The sequence below is a fragment of the Argopecten irradians genome, chromosome 1 (assembly GCF_041381155.1).
Source record: "Argopecten irradians isolate NY chromosome 1, Ai_NY, whole genome shotgun sequence".
NCBI lineage: Eukaryota > Metazoa > Mollusca > Bivalvia > Pectinida > Pectinidae > Argopecten > Argopecten irradians.
Genome location: NC_091134.1, coordinates 18,755,332 through 18,776,670, shown reverse-complemented (window position 1 = coordinate 18,776,670; position 21,339 = coordinate 18,755,332). Strand labels below are relative to the sequence as shown.

At 37.3% G+C, this 21,339-nt stretch overlaps 1 protein-coding gene and 1 pseudogene across 1 annotated transcript; one reads left to right on the top strand and one right to left on the bottom strand.

Moving 5' to 3' along the window:
• Positions 1-743: 743 nt before the first annotated feature.
• LOC138316055 (GDP-fucose transporter 1 pseudogene) lies at positions 744-4,589 on the bottom strand (annotated as a pseudogene).
• A 3,643-nt stretch (positions 4,590-8,232) lies between these two features.
• LOC138319685 (14-3-3-like protein 1) lies at positions 8,233-10,689 on the top strand. The gene has a single exon (XM_069262833.1). The coding sequence runs from the start codon at positions 8,378-8,380 to the stop codon at positions 9,125-9,127; it is 750 nt and encodes a 249-aa protein (XP_069118934.1). The 5' UTR covers positions 8,233-8,377; the 3' UTR covers positions 9,128-10,689.
• The last annotated feature ends 10,650 nt before the right edge of the window (positions 10,690-21,339 follow it).

The following is a 21,339-nucleotide window of genomic DNA, read 5'->3' as shown; positions in this document are numbered from 1 at the left end:
CCTATGTGTCATAATAGAGCACTGCCTCAGAAAATCCCTCAAGCAGAATTTTCCGTACTTTTTTGTAGGTTTCCAATTATTTGAAAAGTATACATACATTTATATATCATTTTTGTCTAAAACAAACATTACGACCATTCTGAAAATCTACTTTACTACTCATAAGACGTCAAATTTATAATTTTTGTACTTCCAGTATAATCGTCATTAGAAAAAGTCATCATATTTACATGCAAAAAATAATGTCTCGCTATGAATTTGATATTTTATACGGTTCAGTTTTATTCCCTATTAGGAAAGTATTATAAAACAAGTACGATAATATGCATATACGTAGACATTTGAATAACAATTTGCACAATCATTTCTTTGCTCCATTAGCAGTAATAGGCACCAATTGTAGCTCTAAAGACGACACCATTATCTGTCTAAAAGTCTTTTGAGCTACAATACTACAGCTAATACACCAATCTTTACATTTTCCACAGCAGACCCACTATCAGGCACTATGTAACCTTACCATGTACAGTTGGCATTAGCCTACATAGAAAATGAGGACTGTCTTAACGAGTGCTCCATATTTTGTTATGTTATCAGTATTCAGTTTCAATCCTACACTTGCTAGCCTATTTAATGTTTTAGTTGAAGTTAGGATGAAAATGCAAAGCTCAATCACATGTTGTTTTCAATCAATATGTTTCGTATATATTTTTTTTATGACTTAGGTAATTTAACTTTCTGGTTTAAAGGCATCGTAAACATCTGTTTCTTTTAACATTAGTGCCTTTCAATGATATCCAGAAACTTGCATTGGTCATAAGATTTGAGGAAAGAACTTGGTGAGCTTGTCCGGAGCTAATTACAAGCGGCAGAAAGATCCAGACGCTGTTTACGTTGTTGTAGTATGCTTGCTTCAAGCTGTCTCCATCTAAAACCGCTTCCACTCTCTTAAAATAAATTCCACAAACAGCATTGGCAAGACTTGCGAAGATTCCATAGATCATTCCCCAAACACTCAGTGTACCAGCATTGTCTTCTTGATCAATTCCAATGACAAAACCCATGATAACTAATGCACATGAGGCAATTCCTAGTACTGGAACATACTTCTTAAGCACACAAAATGATAGTATGATGGTGAAGATCAGTGTGAAAGACCTAGCCACTTGGTAAAATGCAACACCAATATGTTTCAGCATTAAGTTATTGAATGTCAAGCCAATTACAAAAGAGAACGATAGTTTCAGCATGTCACTATTGAGTAAAGCATGTAGATTCAAGAGTTGGCAGAGTTAAGCCTAGTCGTAGGTGGCCGGAAAGCCATGTGACGAGTTTGATAAGAAAAACTGCTGCCACACTTTGGTACCAAGCAACGAAAATGGATAAATCATTGACACCGTAACTGCCGCTGAGAATATGCTTGTTTATAAAAACCATGGAAATAGACACCACCCAGTATAGGGCGATGACCAGGGCTACCTGCTGTGTTGGTCGGTGTGTTTCCATTGCAGACACTGGCTAATTTCTGACAAGTTTAAAATTTACAACGCAATACTGTTTACGTCTTCTGGCATGTGTTTTTAGATGCATGTGCTGGTCTGTTTCTGGTTTCCAGGGGAGCATCAAACTATTGGTTTTGCTGGCTGTTAACCGTGGGGCTTCCTTTTAAAAAGAAAAAGACAACATTGGTTAGCATTTGATTCTGACTACTTGCAATTGATATATCATTTTTGTTACCTATATATTAGTGTGCAGTTTCACTTGGTTTTGAAAGGAAAGTAGTTTCAACAGATGTTACACACTTTTCAAAAGTTACAAAAACACAATTAAGCTTTAGCAGTAACCCTGCCATTTGTTTTCTATAATTTTGAAAAAAAAGTCAGAGTGAAAGCAGGACCTTATTTAATCAATTATATATATACATTTGTGTGCTACAATTTACAGCCACCATATGCATGCATATACTTCAGAAATAATTGATATTTTTTGTTGTTCACTGGTGTGTGAACAGCATTTTTGACAGACACAATAAATGATGCACATCAGGACATCATGTTGAAATATCTGTCGAAAAGTGCAGTTCATAGACACCAATAGAACAAATATATGTACCCTGCCTACTATACATTTCGGCCGGGTACGAAATGGTGCCTATGTGTCATAATAGAGCACTGCCTCAGAAAATCCCTCAAGCAGAATTTTCCGTACTTTTTTGTAGGTTTCCAATTATTTGAAAAGTATACACACATTTATATATCATTTTTGTCTAAAACAAACATTACGACCATTCTGAAAATCTACTTTACTACTCATAAGACGTCAAATTTATAATTTTTGTACTTCCAGTATAATCGTCATTAGAAAAAGTCATCATATTTACATGCAAAAAATAATGTCTCGCTATGAATTTGATATTTTATACGGTTCAGTTTTATTCCCTATTAGGAAAGTATTATAAAACAAGTACGATAATATGCATATACATAGACATTTGAATAACAATTTGCACAATCATTTCTTTGCTCCATTAGCAGTAATAGGCACCAATTGTAGCTCTAAAGACGACACCATTATCTGTCTAAAAGTCTTTTGAGCTACAATACTACAGCTAATACACCAATCTTTACATTTTCCACAGCAGACCCACTATCAGGCACTATGTAACCTTACCATGTACAGTTGGCATTAGCCTACATAGAAAATGAGAACTGTCTTAACGAGTGCTTCATATTTTGTTATGTTATCAGTATTCAGTTTCAATCCTACACTTGCTAGCCTATTTAATGTTTTAGTTGAAGTTAGGTTGAAAATGCAAAGCTCCATCACATGTTATTTTCAATCAATATGTTTCGTATATATTTTTTTTATGACTTAGGTAATTTAACTTTCTGGTTTAAAGGCATCGTAAACATCTGTTTCTTTTAACATTAGTGCCTTTCAATGATATTTTGATTAACAATTTTACAGTGCTTATAGTTTGCTTTTAAATTATTTCTAATTTAAGTGAATTGGCAGAAGTTAACAAATATACTGCATTGTACATCTTGACCTACATGATTGAACTTTAATCCAATAATATTCGATGCATAATATTAAGAAACTGTTGTAATGATTGTTATGTGTCTCGTTGTGATAAGGGTGAAGCTCTTTCTACGTTACGGTAACAAGTACCTAAGCAAAGGTACATACTGACATCAATGATCTGTATGCATGGATGGCTACATTTTTTTCGTACTTTGGGTTTAACCTGTTTCGGTTTGTGCGTAGCTCTGGTACTGCTCTCCCCAGTAAATATATTTAACTAATGCAAATGCATTAAGAGGAGTTATTTATTTTTTTTATTTTTTTTTTTGTTAATGATCATGATAATACTTTTGAAAATTAAAAGCTATGACATGTAATCAAAATATCCACCAAGCGAAGATGAGCACAAGGAATCATGACGTCACATCACGTCAACAAATGACGCAAAATCATAGGATTCGCATACGCGGCACACCAGGCCTGTGGCACATGCATGGACACAGAAAATCAACGTCCAATTAATCAGATTCTTTGATTTCTGTTACTATAGTTAGACAACGAGGGCAATTATTATAAGAGCGCAGCTCTCTGCGCGGCTGAAGGCCGCGTAGAGCGAAGCTCTACTAACCATAACACGTGTGTGAGCATATAGATTCCAATACACTCCAGTACCCCTTGGACTTTGAATTGTGTCCCGCGGGAAAAGTCTCGCGCCTCCATGTAGGCAGCCATGTTTTAATTCTCGTTATCAGCACGACGAGATTTGAAATTTCTGTACTAGACTAAATGTGTTATCAGTATACGCTTTAAAATTACTGTAAGTAGTTTTAATTTACACATGTACAAGAACAATGCAATAAATGTAGTTGTCCAATATGTACTGTGTATGTTCTCAAGCGCACGGCACCGTCAGCAGTGACGTCACAAAACCTGACGCCAAAGATGACGGAACAGATTCGCGCGTATTTTTGAATAAATGTAGTTGTCCAATATGTTTTCTCTGCATCTGATAAAAACAAGATTGAAGTACGTGTATATTGAACTATTCCATTTGGATTGTTTTGAATTCTTTAAAACTATCGATAGTTTTTGCATGTCAGTGAAATATTTTATTGCTAATCTCATAGAAAAATATAGACAATATAAAGTTATGATGTTATAATCTTTTACATGTAGCTGCGCTCTTCTGAGGCTTTGCCTTAAATTCATATTATCATTTATTTTTAAATCATATCTTCCACTTGAAATAGAAAAGAAAATCAACATGTATAGCTTCGCTCTTCTCACGCCTTGCATGATTCACATTATTTCTGTTAGAGAATTTGGTATATCACTATATGGGGGAGCTCGAGCTTTGTGAAAGTCTTATTCAGGCATTAGCTATATGTATGCTTACTGCTGTTTAGGTATAAGGTTCCATGGAGTAAGTAATGTGTGAAGAGAGAGTATTTGTAAGTGTCTTTGGTAGCGGATTCTGTCCGAAAGTACACACTATGCAGTATGTGAAAGATTACCTCGTATGTTTCTTCCTGAACATCTCTGTCTCTGCTGTCACCGTCTTCCGGTGTTCAATGTCACTTAACATCTTAATTTGTAGTAAGCTAAGATACTTCCGCCAAAACATTTTGGTGACTATGATTTGACCATCAAAAAAAGGGGGGGGGGCACAGATTATTTTTTTAGATAGTCTGGTTGATGCATCACAAGATTTTATTGATTATTACAGTGACTTTTATTGAACCAAAACACGTCCTGAGAATTATATTGTGGCATGAATTTTTAAGTGAAAATTACTAATAGTAAAATTCTAATATAAATCTTTGGGTAGATGTAACACGTGGAATCTCATATTGACTGGCCGGAACGTTCCGGATTGATTAGGTAATCAAATTTTTAATAATTTTCTGATACATTATATGTTTCTGGCATCACACACCGGGGCTTTGGGGAAAAATACAGAACATGTAAATTTATACATATCTGTATAGCATATTTAAAAAGGGTTTTGTGATTTATATTAAATTATGAAACATTCTAACTGTAAAAATGTATGAGAAAACTATGACAGATAACCCAAATTTACCCAATCTACGAATTAAAATCTTACCCAGAATTCCATCAAAATATATTCAGATATGCGTATTATAACCCAAATTCGATTTATGCCCAGTTTTCCAAAATCTTACCACAATATCCATAAAATTCCTACAAATCCATTTATGTTACAGAGTACATTGATTCTTTTCTTTACTTTTTAGGCAGAAACTACATTTACCATCATGCGTTTATGATAGGCTATGTGCCTTTATATAATAATTTATGTTCTTGATTTGGAGCTGATTTGCTTGGTTGGAAATCGTAAAATCACAACAGATTATACTCCCTACTCACTCTACGATTACGGAAATCTTATGCATACAGTTTATTTGATATTTTGATCACCCATGTGTATTACATAACACCTTTAACACACTAGATTGTCAATAATACTATTAAGCCAATGCTGTTACTTACACTATGCCATTCAAAAAATACACTAAAACTTTTTAGTCGGCGAGTTGTGGATATGTGGAGAAACATTACGCGTATATACATTCGCTTCAGTAAGCACCAACTTTTAATTTTTTGATAGGTCACCTGACCAAAGATCATTGTGACTTACATTTTTTATAGGTCACCTGACCAAAGGTCATAGTGACTTACATATGTATTGCGATAGTCTTTTTCCGTCGTCGTGCGTCGTCCGTCGTGCGGGGTTCTTTAACATTTCCTTCTGAACGCGACAACTTGAATAAATATAAAAAATCTCGGATTAGTTCGAAAATCAGCGTGATTCGACTGTAATTTATGAAGTTATTGCCATTTGCACTAATAATCATTATTGGACCTTGTTAACATGATAATGTTGGTTAATATGCGCCAAGCTTAATGAAACTTTTGTATGTTGACTAATATTGGAAAGATCTCGGACGAGTTACAAAATCCGCGTGATTCGACAGTTATTTACGGAGTTATTGTCCTTTGCACTAATAATTATTATTAGACCTTGTGAACACGATAACTTGAGTAAATATAAAATGAGCTTAATGAAACTTTGTATGTAAACTAACATTGGAAAGATCTCGGATGAGTTCTAAAATCACCTTGATTCAACTCTAACTTAATTACGGAGTTATTGCCCTTTGAAATAACAATTATTGAACCTTGCTGTAAACACGATTATGTTAGTTAATATGTAACAAGCTTAATAAAACTTTGTATGTAGACCTATAAGATCTATGTTCCTATTTTGCACACAAAACTAAAACACATCAGTTGGCTAGTAGATGATATAACTAATTTGTATCATAGTAAAATATCAGGTGACCGTTAAGGCCCATGGGCCTCTTAATTGTTTATAATAATAGTTTTTAAGACGTCCACGAAGAGGCATTTATGATAGTATTGATTTGACTTGGAGGACTTTTGGGTTTAGAAGCGTCTATTTTTTATGAAGGTTTTTCTAGCAGAATTAAATAACACTAAATAAAATCCTGGCTACTTATGTCTCTGGTCTTTGTGATAGAAGAAAAAATAGATATGCAACCTGTAATATTAATGACAGTGGCGTAGGAAGATGACACGTAATGGGGGGGGGGGGGGGGGGGGGGGCAATATTTTGTAACCCCCCCCCCCCCCCCCCGCCGCACCTACAGGAGGAGATTCATTCAATTCCCGACCATATATGCTTTATGTACATTTTTCATATCTAATTAAATTTAATCCTTGTACACATTTATAAGCAGTGGGGTCACTAAAAGGAAATTAACGAACATGCAAATTGGCTAAATTAGCGTGTGAGCGTCGAAGGCGAGAGATTTTGGTGTTTTAGGGGTCTGAGGGTGACCTCCGGGAAAAAATATTGTAATTTAGAATGGCTGAGATGAGTTTTACAATGTATTTTGATGATTTTGCGAGTGCCCGAAAGCGAGGTTTTGGTGTTTGGGGGTGGGGGTGGGGGGGGGGGGGGTGGGGTTGGGGTCCGGGGCCTCCCCCGGGAAAATATTACGATTTAGAATAGCTTAAATGAGTTTTGATGAATTTGCGAACGCCCGAAAGCGCGAAATTTTGGTGTTTGGGGGGTCCGGGGGTTTTACGATCCATTTTGATGAATTTGCGAGCGCTCAAAGGCGCGAGAATTTGGTGTTAGGGGGGACCGGGGTCTCCCCCGGGCAAAAAAAAAAAAAAAATAAAAAAAAAAATTACGATTTAGAATGGCTGAGATGGGTTTTAAGAGGTATTTTAATGATTATAAAGCGTTCTTAACATGGTAATTTTTCGATTTAGAAATGATAATTGTGTCGCCATAACATTATGCAACCCTACTCGATCTGAATATACCGGCTTCACACCATCGGCACATTGTTGTGTAACATAAAAAAATGAATTAATTGTCTCGCTAAGACATATAAACAAATTGATCTTTTAAGAGACATTTTTTTAAATAGTACATATAATCCCTTGATGAACACTTTAGTCTAGTTCGTGTGTATTGAATTTTTACTATTTAAGGTTTGACATTATGTGCTTGAACGTTTAAGGAAATGCGCCGCGCAGCGGTAAATTTTCTAGAATGAAGTACGAAAAATGTGCAGGAGGACCCTTTTTTCTTTCAAATAAGCATTTTTAGAAAATTTCAGTCGGCGAAAATGGGGCGCAAAAAAAGACATGTTTGCCCCCCCCCGTCCTGGGGAACGGGGAGGGAGTTGTCCCCCTCCCCTGCCCCCCCCCCCCCCTTCCCGCTTCCTACGCCCCTGAATGACGTAACATTAGCTAGACTAGCTATGACGCCATAATCGATAAGTTAACAAGTGCTCGCTGACATTAAATTGCATCAACCGATTTTTTATTCATGTTTACAAATTTTGCATCGATGAAATGAATCAAACGACTAACGGCAATCCAATCAAACTCATCGTGCCCCAAATCCGGTAATCAGGTATTTTATCCGTCCATTACCCAGTCCCGGAGCAATCCGGTCTATTTAATATTTATGGCTAGGGTTCTTCCATGGAATTTAAGGATACTTATGATTTCATATGTTGAAAATAGGGTACTACGTTAATAAAATCATTACATATGTATTTTTGTTTATTTTCAAACAGATATATATATCTTAGTCTTTCCATTTATGGGCTCTCCACGTAATGCTGCAGAACTAGTCATTTACAGGTCACGTGAGCGTCTGATACACACTGTCGGAATCCGCCATCTTGATTGTAGAAACACACCATTCCACCCTTGTTTCACACCTTACCACTTTTTCTGACTGTTGATTCACATTAAGGATTGTTTAAAGCTTAAGTTCGTCCAAATGGCTGAGAAGACCAAAGAAGATCATGTTGCTTACGCCAAGATTGCTGAACAAGCCGAAAGGTTTGAAGACATGGCATCCCATATGACAGAGGTAATCAAGAAATGTAGTGAGGCGGGTCAGGAATTAACGACAGAAGAAAGAAATTTACTGTCTGTTGCTTACAAAAATGTTGTTGGTGCTAGGCGGTCTTCATGGAGAGTGGTAAATATGCAAGAAGCGAAGTCTATGGACAATCGCATTGCAAAAGAGTTCAGATTAGTGATCGAAGGCGAATTAACGAAAATCTGCAATGAAGTTTTGGATTTACTCGAAAAGTACCTCATCCCAAATTGTGCAGGAAACGCAGAGAGCTCGGTATTCTTTGAGAAAATGAAGGGCGATTATCTTCGTTATATGGCAGAGTTCGCTACTACAAATAAGGATGAAGTTGTGAAGAAAGCTGAAGCAGCTTACAAGGCAGCTTTCGATAAAGCCACGGAAAAAATGAAACCAACAAATCAAAGTCGATTGGGACTTGCATTAAATTTCTCTGTCTTTTACTATGAGATAATTAATGAGCCCCAGAAAGCTTGCCATTTAGCTAAACAAGCATTTGATGATGCCATAGCAGAATTGGATTCACTAGATCAAGATTCCTACAAAGATAGCACACTCATAATGCAGCTTTTGCGCGACAACTTAACTCTCTGGACCACAGACACGGAGCATGACCAGGAACAAGAACAAGAAATTGAACAAGACAATTGAAATACCCTAGACAAATTCAGCATTAACTGTTGATAGATCAAAGACATTTTTGAAAGTGGTTACCTTGTCTGTCCATAAGTTCATTTGACGTGGTCTCCATCAGCTTTGCCGTCTGATATAAATTTTGAAGTATTTATTTTTGGCCATGAACTGACCACTAAATAGAAGTAATTTAAACTGAAACGAACCGAACCCTTGGTGCCACAGGTTTTGTATTACTACTTGACAACTGTGTTGACGGCAGATGATCATGGTTAGTAGTGAAGTTATAGACCTAAGTTACAACATGTACATGAAGATGTGGACTGCACCCATTTTATTTTCTCCAAGCTGTGTATCGTGTCTAGATATTGATAAAAGTGGTTTTATGTACTCTTCTTTCTCATGGATCAGGTCAATTTACTAATTTATTTTCTTTAATTGGAATTGGAACAAAAATATTTTTTGAAAAAAATAAAGAAATCAACTGATACTGCAAGATAAAATAATTGTCTACAACAAGAACTGCATGCTGCCATAGCCTCACAAGATATGTTCAGTTTTGACTTGGTCATCCACAGTTGTGCTTTATGTTACTGTCACCGATATTATCCTATCTTCAGACTTGTGAGGAAAGTTTTTCATCAATATGTTTACTACACTGACTGATATACATTTATTTGTTAATCATTTACATTTATCTTGCTAGTATACATATTGAATATATCAGATTTCCTTTTTCCCATTCATGATATTTTTCTTTAATGTCAGATGTTCTGCTGTTTATTTGATAGGCTGCTTCAGTCCAACTATCATCTAAAAGTATAGGTCATAGTGAAATAGGTCTATTATTTAATTTTGTATGTCTTAATGTTATTGCTGAAGTGAAATGTACCGATATGTTTGGTATACATATATTAATAGGTTAGGTAGCTAGTTAAAAAAATTATTCCATGATAGAATAGTCGAGTACATCAATAACTGCCAGGGGTTTTGAGATGCCAAAATGACATGGTCATATACAATTTACCATCAATATGTTCTACTTTCTGCATCTTGTGATGGTAATGTCACAAAAATTATGTCAATTAGACAGTATATGACATCATATGTACAGTCCCCAAAAATTGAGACTGATTGACACTAAATCATACTGTATATATCCACATTGTTTTGTTATCTTGAAACCGACACCTTATAATTTAGTTTTGAAGCGATATGCTGCAAAAAGTGCAAACTTAGAATATTGTGCATGGTGCTCGCAGAAATATACTAAAAAAATTTTTAACTATAGATAGAAAGTGATGGTTTCTATACTGAAAAGATCAATTTAGAATCCCTCAGATGTTGTAAAGACCTATTTGTTTGTGTCAAAGTATTTCTGTGTTAAAAGTGTTGGTCTGGTATTAAATTTTGTATTGAATATATTGTAACCTTGCACATTAATCTGAAATCTGCACACTATTTAAAGAGCACGGAAGTATTAGAAATTAATATCAAGTCGTGCATCTGTTCAAAAGAGAATCTTGCACAAAATGTAAGAATTTTCTGTCATTAAATCTCTTTTTTGTACCTATATGTAATATTGGTGCTTGTTTTCAGTTTGTAATCTATACTACTGTATTTGACCACAGGGCCTCGTTACTAATGATGATATATATATATATAAGATAGGTCATGTCTATTTACATACATCACACAAGGGAAGAAGCTCCGCCATTGGGCTGGCTAGGGGCGCCAATTTCAAACGAATATTAACAAGTTTCGTGTTCGTTCTACGATCATAACCGCATTTAAAGCAATTTTGACCTGAGGTTACAAATATCCCGCCCTGTCCAGCTTCCATTGGACCGGAAGTTGCGCAATATCATTCGGAAGTTTTTAGACTGTACCATCCTGAAGTACCATGAATGCCGATGCACATGGAAAGACTAGTTCTGCAGCGAATATATATATTTGGCGCAATATTTTGAAAAGCAATGTATGATATTATGTCTTGGTAAGTTTTCGATGTTTTAAGTGTTATTAATAGATATAAATTGTCAGAGTTGTTTATGACATGAAAGGGACCTAATAGTCTCGTGTACGTTTAGTGTCAATTATTGAATACCAATGATATTGCACAACTTCCGGTCCAATGGAAGCTGGACAGGGTGGGATATTTGTAACCTCAGGTCAAAATTGCTTTAAAATGCGGTTAAGATCGTAGAACGAACACGAAACTACTGTGGATACAAAAACTAGAACATATAATGAAACGATAGCAACAGTTTCGACGAAGAAATATCAAAAGTAAGTGTTGTTAATATTCGTTTGAAATTGGTGCCCCTAGCCAGCCCAATGGCGGAGCTTCTTCCCTTGTGTAATGTATGTAAATAGACGTGACCTATCTTATATATATCATCATTAGTAACGAGGCCCTGTGATTTGACCCAATAAGGGCCAAGGGCGTTTAAAAAATTGAAAAAGTGTTTATAAGACGAAATTATTGCAAATCTATAGAGTTTTGTATAGCTTTGGTCTTTATTTATGCTTTGGCAATTGAAATAAAGGCTTAAAAAATGGGGAGGGGCGCTATAGGGAAATGGGCGTTAATTGGGTAGAATACAGCAAGTCTTCCTATTATGTTGCATTTGAGAGTAGGTAGTCTTCCTATTATGTTGCATTTGAGAGTAGGTATTTTTGTTTAAAAAATGGTGAAATTTATACTGTCCTTTTAGCTGGATACCATAGACTTATCTCCTCTTGGTTGACTCACTGGACTGTAGGCGTTCAATATTATTGTTGCCAGGTTAGTTTCATTACACTTGAAAGTTCCGTCATTTTCTCTCTCCAAAAGAAAAAGGAATAAAATGAGGAGCTGGGCTCACACTAACTTTCCAGTTTGTTAAGCAAAAGTTGCGAAAGTGAATTTTTTCATTTTAGCGAATAAGAATTTCATTTAGCAAATTGTGCATTCACAGCATTTCATATTTAATTATTTGCCACTACTTAATTCTTAGAGGTGTTGTATTATACCAATAGACAGATGACTGTTAAGGCCCATGGGCCTCTTGTATAAGTTTAACGTCTTGGTAATAGCCAGGATCATGTTAGGACGTGTGTGAGGTTTTTTAGGTCATCTGACCCGAAGGGTCAGGATGACCTATTGTCATCATGCACCGTCCGCCGTCGTGCGCTGTGCGCCATGCATAAACTTTTCATTCAAAGGACTTCTTCTCAATAACCGGAAGGCCCAGGGTACTCATATTTGGCCTGTAGGTTGCTGGGATGGAGGGCTACCAAGTTTATTCAAATGAATGACCTTGACCTTCATTCAAGGTCACAAGGGTCAAATAGGCTAAAATCTTTAAACAACTTCTTCTCAAGAACCAGAAGGCCCAGGGTACTGATATTGGGCCTGTGACATATGCTGGGATGGAGGGCTACCAAGTTTGTTCAAATGAATGACCTTGACCTACATTCAAGGTCACAGGGGTCAAAAAGGCTAAAATCTTTAAACAACTTCTTCTCAAGAACCAGACGGCCCAGGGTACTGATATTGGGCCCGTAGGATGCTGGGATGAAAGGCTACCAAGTTTGTTCAAATAAATGACCTTGACCGTCATTCAAGGTCACAGGGGTCAAATAGGCTATAACCATTTAAACAACATCTTGTGAATAATGAAGGTTTAGAGACCTGATATTTGGCCTGTGGCATGCTGGGATGAAGGCCTACCAAGTTTGTTCCAATGAATGACCTTGATCTTCATTCAAGGTCACGGGGGTCAAATAGGCTAAAATCTTTAAATGACTTCTTCTCAAGAACTAGAAGGCCAAGGGTACTGATATTGGGCCTGTAGCATGCTGGGATGAAGGGCTACCAAATTTGTTCGAATGAAGGACCTTGACCTTCATATAAGGTCACAGGTGTCAAATAGGCTAAAATCCTTTAAACAACTTCTTGTGAATAACTAAGAGGCCTAGAGATCTGATATTAGGCCTCTGGCATGCTGGGATGAAGGTCTACCAAGTTTGTTCAAATAAATGACCTTGACCTTCATTCAAGGTCACGAGGGTCAAATAAGCTAAAATCTTTAAACGACTTCTTCTCAAGAACCAGAAGGCCCAGGGTACTTATATTGAGCCCGTGACATACTGGGATGAAGGGCTACCAAGTTTGTTCTAATGAATGACCTTGACCTTCAATCAAGGTCTTGGGGGTCAAAAAGGCTAGAATCTTTAAATGACTTCTTCTCAAGAACCAGAAGGCCCAAGGTACTAATATTTGGCCTGTAGGATGCTGGGATGAAGGGCTACCAAGTTTGTTCAAATAAATGACCTTGACCTTCATTCAAGGTCACAGGGGTCAAATAGGCTAAACCCTTTAAACAACTTCTTGTGAATAACTAAGAGGCCTAGAGACCTGATATTAGGCCTCTGGCATGCTGGGATGAAGGGCTACCAAGTTTGTTCAAATAAATGACCTTGACCTTCATTCAAGGTCACGGGGGTCAAATAGGCTAAAATCTTTAAACGACTTCTTCTCAAGAACCAGAAGGCCCAGGGTACTGATATTGAGCCTGTTCCATGCTGGGATGAAGGGCTACCAAGTTTGTTCAAATGAATGACCTTGACCTTCATTCAAGGTCACAGGGGTCAAAAAGGCTAGAATCTTTAAACAACTTCTCTCAAGAACCAGAAGGTCCAGGGTACTGATATTTGGCCTGTAGGATGCTGGGATGAAGGGCTACCAAGTTTGTTCAAATAAATGACCTTGACCTTCATTCAAGGTCACAGGGGTCAAATAGGCTAAAATCCTTTAAACAACTTCTTGTGAATAACTAAGAGGCCTAGAGACCTGATATTAGGCCTGTGGCATGCTGGGATGAAGGGCTACCAAGTTTGTTCAAATGAATGACCTTGATTTTCATTCAAGGTCACGGGGGTCAAATAGGCCAAATTCTTTAAATAACTTCTCAAGAACCAGAAGGCCTAGGGTACTGATATTGGGCATGTAGCATGCTGGGATGAAGGGCTATCAAGTTTGTTCAAATGAATGACCTTGACCTTCAATCAAGGTCACGGGCGGCAAATAGACTAAAATCTTTAAATGACTTCTTCTCAAGAACCAGAAGGCCCATGGTATTGATATTGAGCATGTAGCATGCTGGGATGAAGGGCTACCAAGTTTGTTCAAATGAATTACCTTGACCTTCAATCAAGGTCACAGAGGTCAAATAGGCTAAAATCTTTAAACGACTATGTTGTATTGTACTAATAGTCAGATGACCGTTAAGGCCCATGGGCCTCTTGTTCTCCATAACTGCTGGTCGAATTCAACAAAATTTGACTGGTAACATCCTTATAAGATGGGGATTCATAATTTCACAAATAATTGGACTGATCCCCAGGGGTCTGAGGGGCTGGGTCAAAAGGGGTCAATTTCGCTATTTCCATATAAACGACTTCTTCTCTGAAACTAAGCATGGGATAGCACCCATAATGCAATGGTAGCATCCTTATAGGGTGGGGATTCAACGTTGTACAAGTGATTGGGCTGACCCCTCGGGGCCTGAGGGGCGGGGTCAAAAGTGGGCAATTTGGCTATTCCATATTAACTATTTCTTCTCTGAAACTAAGCATGCATATGGAATAGCACTCATAATGCAATTCATGGTAGCATCCTTACAGTTTGAGGATGCAACATTGTACAAATGATGGGGCTTACCCCCTTAGAGCCTAAGGGGAAGGGTCAAAAGGGGTCAAACTGGCTATTTCCATATAAACAACTTTTTCTCTGCAACTGAGCATGGGATAGCACTCATAATGCCATGGTAGCATCCTTATAGGGTGGGGATTCAAAATTGCACAAATGATTGGACTGACCCCCAGGGGTCAAAAGGGGTCAATTTGGCTATTTCCATATAAAAGACTTCTTCTCTTAAAGGCCCACTACCTTTCCTGAGCAAAATTTAAAGGTTTCTTAAAAACATTACTAACAAAAGAAAATATATGTCGATGGCTTAAGACGAGGTTACAACACCAAACATATGCAAGATTTCCTGTCTAATGTACGATAACAGTGGAAATTCATTTCGCTGTTTTGCCTTCTGGCGCAGTGATAGTCAACTACCGCACGGCATTTAGGACGACGGCGGGAAACATAAAACGACCCACGTTATGAAAATTAACATTTTATTTATTCTAATGAAACAGTTCTGAAGGTGATGATAAGTGTGCTAGTAAACGTATAGTTAATAACTTCTGCAACTCTACAAAATTATCGATCTCGTTTTACATTCCTATTTTAAAAATTAAAAGCCGTTTCGGAAAGGTAGTGGCCCTTTAAACTAAGCATGGGATAGCACCCATAATGCAATCGTAGCATCCTTAGAGGTTGGGAATTCAATGTTGTACAAGTGATTGGGCTGACCCCCCCTGGGGCCTGAGGGGCGGGGTCAAAAGTGGGCAATTTGGCTATTTCCATATTAATAATTTCTTCTCTGAAACTAAGTATGCATATGGAATAGCACTCATAATGCAATTCATGGTAGCACCCTTACAGGGTGAGGATTCAACATTGTACAAATGATGGGGCTTACCAACCCCCCCCCCGCACCCCCCCCCCCCCCCCACCCCCCTGGAGCCTAAGGCGAAGGGTCAAAAGGGGTAAATTTGGTTATTTCCATATAAACAACTTCTTCTCTGCAACTGAGCATGGGATAGCACTCATAATGCAATGGTAGCTTCCTTATAGGGTGGGGATTCAAAATTGTTCAAATGATGGGGCTTACCCCCCCCCCCCCCCCCCCCCCCCCCCCCCCCCCCGCTGGAGCCTAAGGGGCAGGGTCAATTTGGCTATTTCCATATGAACAACTTCTTCTCTGTAACAAAGCTTGGGAGAGCACTCGTAATGCAATGGCAGCATACTTATAGGTTGAGGATTCAAAATTATACCAATGATGGGGCTGAACCCCGGGGGCCTGAGGGGCGGGGTAAAAAGGGGTTAATTTGCTTGTTACCATATTACAACTTCTTTGCAACTAAGCTTGGGATAGCAATCATAATGCAATGGTAGCATCCTTATAAGGTGGGGATTCAAAATTGTTAATATGATAGGGCTGACCCCATGGGGCCTCAGGTGCGGGGCCAAAAAGGTTAATTAGGCTACTATTTTCTATAAAATACTTTCTCTCTAAAACTGTGTATTGGATAACATATTTGTATGGTATCTATAGCATCATTATATAGGTGGGATTCAAAATTAAACAAATCGTAGGGTCAATTTGTCTTTGTGATGTTTGAATCACTCATAACAAAATTAAAAAATTACTCAAAAAAACAACAGATGAGCGATACAGGCCCTCTGGGACTCTTTTTTTTATGGTGGGCTAAGTTCAAAGATGGTAGGCTATTCAAGCAAATTACTTTTTGCCAATTTACATGTACACTGCACATATTTCACAGCAGGGATCTTTCTCAAATTACAGGCATTGGTAAATCTCCTAGGATCCTATTGCATTTTAGGATACATTTTTGGTACAAATTGTGAATTATTTGTTCAATTTCAAAGAACAAGCTAAACTTAGGATTGAAGCGTATGATATAATGGATTTTATGGACAATTTAGCCCTGACTGACCTCTAGAATTCTTTGAGGAATGAAGCTAAGGACTTTTGGATCTATGACTGAATGATAATTATATGATATGAAGTATATGACGGTCCGTACAGAAATTCTGGGAACATAAAGAGTAAACACTTTGGTGAATATTACAGCCTCTTGTTGCATGTATTTTCAATATTTACCAGGTATTTAAGACTGCTACACTCAGCTTCGGTTATTATCATATTTTTTGTGTATAATGCACATAAGGGAGTAATGTGAAGGCCCCAGGTACATTTAAAGCCCACCATTATCAGATACTCCCTGGGTTACTATCAATGTCATATTATTGTTTGTTTTTGTTTGTTTGATTAATTAACGTCTTATTAACAGCTATGGTCATGTAAGGATTGCCTCCCATGAATATATGAGGTGTGTTGCATGTATGAAGTGCGTGGTGTGTGTTTTAGGAGACTGCGGTATATATATTCATGTTGTGTCTTGTATATTGGAACTGTTGCCCTTTTGAGGTCATCATGTACCGTCCGTCATCATCTGCTGTCCGCCTTGCGTAAACTTTTAATTCAAACGACTTCTTCTCATTAACAATAAGGCATAAAGTACTCATATTTGGCATGTAGCATGCTGGGATGGAGGGCTACCAAAGTTGTGAAAATGAATAATCTTGACCTATTTTCAAGGTCCAGCGGTCAAATAGGGTAAAATCTTTGCACGACTTCTAACTAATTGAAAGGTCCAGGGTATTCATATTTTGCCTGTAGCATGCTGAGATCGATGAAGGGCTACCAAAGTTGAGAAAATGAATGATCTTGACCTACTTTGAAAGTCACAGGGGGTCAGATAGGCTAAAATCATGAACAACTTCTTCTTACTAACTGAAAGGTCTAGAGTACTCATATTTGGCCTGTGGTATGCTTGGATAAAGGGCGATCAAAGTTGTGAAAATGATTTACCTTGACCTACTTTCAAGGTCACATGGGGTCAAGTAGACTAAAATCTTTTGAAGAACTTCTTCTAACTTACCGAAAGGTCAAGGGTATTCTTATTTGGCCTGTATCATGCTGGGATGGAGGGCTACTAAAGTTGTGAAAATAAATGACCTTGACATACTTTCAAGGTCACAGGGGTCAAATAGGGTAAAATCTTTGAACAACTTCTTCTAACTAACCGAAAGGTCCAGGGTACTCATATTTGGTCTGTGGTATGCTGGGATAAAGGGCAACCAAAGTTGTGAAAATGAATGACCTTGACCTACTTTCAAAGTCACTTTGGGGTCAAATAGGCTAAAATCTTTGAACAACTTCTTCTAACTTAGCGAAAGGTCCAGGGTACTCATATATGGCCTGTGGTATGCTTGGATAAAGGGCGAATAAATTGTCATAATGTGAATGACCTTGACCTACTTTCAAGGTCACAGGGGTCAAATAGGCTAAAATCCTTGAACGACTTTTTCTAACTAACCGAAAGGTCCAGGGTACACACATTTGGTCTGTGGTATGCTGGGATAAAGGTCGACCAAAGTCGTCCCATTCCTTGTATGCTGAGCGCGAAACAGTGGCAGAAACTACCACTTTTATAGATTTTGGTGTGTCTCGGCCAGGGGACAGAACCCAGAGCCTTCCTCTCAGGGTCAAACGCTCAACTCAAGGCCAAAAGTGAGGCGTTGCCAAGGGAGGCATTAGGAAACATAAAGTCAGTTAAGAAGAAGAGAGAAGATAAGATCCTAAATTTAGTTGCCGTTTACGATCTTATAATAGGGGCAGCAGGTACAATTCTAACGCCCTACCTGCAGGGCCTCCCATATTATTCACTCCTAGAACAATGTCATTGTAAAAAACCCCGACCAATCATAGGCCTGCAGAGACTTCCTTTGAATATGGCAGCGACGCACAACTTCAAAAACCCAGTCAATTACAGTGTACATTATTCAATTCAATGGACCAAACTACCTGCTCATTTGTTGTCTCATATTGAAAAGCCTTCAGGTTGTATGTCATATTCCAGGGATGGATATTATGACACTAACAGATAGACTTAAGTGGTTAAGGAGAGGCCACGTATAGGCATGTTGCCTGTTGCCTAGTCCACTAAACCTGCCTATATTATTAAGCTTTTTAAATTTCTTTGTAGTTCATCTGACCCAAAGAAAAAGCCTAATAATAAAGACAGATTTAGAGGACTACCTGTTGCCCAATTCCGATTGTCTTTAAAATCAGATAATAAAATTTTCTGAAATAAAATTTAGGATCAACCACAGGTTTACAACGCGATATTTTTTTTACTTAAATTACAGTATTTTTAGGTGTTTTTGTTTTGTTTTTGTGTGTCATAAACCTGTGGATCAACCTATTGTGATATTTATAAAGGAAGTCAGACTTGGACAATTTATATACACTGCAATATGATTTAAATATGTCCCAAGAAATTAGCTGGAAAGCCGAGTAATCAATTTGATGAACAACTGACTGCCATTCACATTAAAGACACATACCACTGATTTTGTTTTCTTTCATGGATTGATGCTAATTCTATCAGATCTCACTGCTTTCAGATCTAACGGAGTTATTTCCCTTCATTTTACTCCCAGTGGAACGAAGGGAAGTAACTCGGATAGACCTGAATGTACTCTAAAATATCTTTGCAACGGCAGCATCAGATAAACCACAGGCGTTTGGCTCAATAGACATTTTTTCTCTCTATATATGTTATATTGTGAATTTGTGACACAATATTACACACATATATATAGAGAGAATGTATATAGAGCCAAACGCCTGAGGATAGACTAAGCGGTAAAGTGGTTTAGGTGTCTGGTAATATGTCTGAACTCCTTAATTGTCCGGATAGGAACTACAAGAGGAGATAATTTGTTGAGATTTTGTATACCATGATCTTAATCGTTTGAATATTTCTCTAGTAAATCCATCCTCCATACGCCAAGAGTTACTTATATCACTGACGTTATGTTAGTGATAGTAACCCCTGGAGCATTGAGGATGTAGTAAATAATGTATATATGTCTCTGACACCATAGTTAGACTTCCAACAGACTGTATCGGATGTCTATGCTTATGACACCGACACCAGACTTTAACATATGGATGTCAAATCTAACATTATAACCAATACCTTGCGGACAGCAAGACGTTGTGACAGATGGAAGGACTATATTAATTTTCCTTCTGTTGCATGCTGCCACCAAATTTTCGCATTTTTACTAACTGTCTGATGTTGACATCATTTTCAAGAGATATTTATTGCATTGACATCAGCTGCAGTCATTCTGAAATAATTATGATCATAGGTTTCATATATTTTATATCCGTATGCTTTTGTTACAGTTTTATCTAGAATCAATTTATGACGTCATTTTACTATGGCGTCATTGTACTATTACATTTTCACTGCAGTCCCACAATGTAACTTTACTAAGGGCAGTTGGCAGTCATCTAGACTATGTACTTCAGTCGCTTATCATGACGTCATTATCATTATATTTACATTTTCACTGCAGTCCCACTATGTAACCTTATCAAACGCAGTTGGCAGTCATACAGACAATGAACATCAAGCGCTTATTATGACGTCATTATTGTGACGTCATTATCTTTGTAACGTCACAACTGCGTGCTAGCGATCATGGATGACGGCTGTTCAAATGGCTGTTCCATCCATGACGATAACAAATGATTATTTCATTATAGATGCAAAATTCCTTGGTATTACATGATAAAATTGTAACCAAATGTAAATATAAGCATTGAACGTCTTTCAGTTGGAATTCATAGCCAAAATGAATGGCAATTGAACAGAGGCAAATTCAACATGAAGCGCTGTATTTCTAACAGTTATTATACGTTTTGATAATTGGAAACATATCAGAATTGTTTGTGGACACAAACGGAATCACAGTGTCCTTTTTTCCGCTAAACACTATCAGTATGTACTTGACCAGTTAAGGGCTCTCTTTTTCGAGCCTTCCTAAAACAATTCATTATGATTTCTTTCGGATAATTACATGATTTTGAAAATTAAAAACAGTTCATTTAATCATCTGTTTATGTAGTTCGGTAGTTCCTTCGTTATGTTCAGTACATTTTCCTTTACACGCGGTCGTTAAATCGTTATTTTATTAGGTAATAAAATTGAAACTTTATATTCGGCGCAAACTTCTTTATATGTACCAACTTCTTTATATTCGGTACAAATTTCTTTATACTCAGTATTCGGTACAAAATAATTTATATGATGTGCAAACTTCTTTATATGACGTGCAAACCTTTATATGACGAAGAGCAAACCCGGAACTGTTAGTTAAGGAGTTGAATTATATGTCTGATAAAAGATTCCGAAGTTATCCTGACCTTACGTCAGACTCCGACATTCAGACTGACAGATGTCTGAATTCCATAGTTCCCGACACTTACACTACACGAAGACTCTCAGACATTGGATCAAACTTTTTGACGTACATGTAGATATCTGAGATGTTCAGTACACCTGAAATATGAACTTAATCAATTTAATTATTTAATCAATAATTAAACCAGATAATTTAAGTCCGTGAACAGCATAGATGATTATCCTTATTTTTTATGTTTATTCTTGTCAATATCAATACGAAA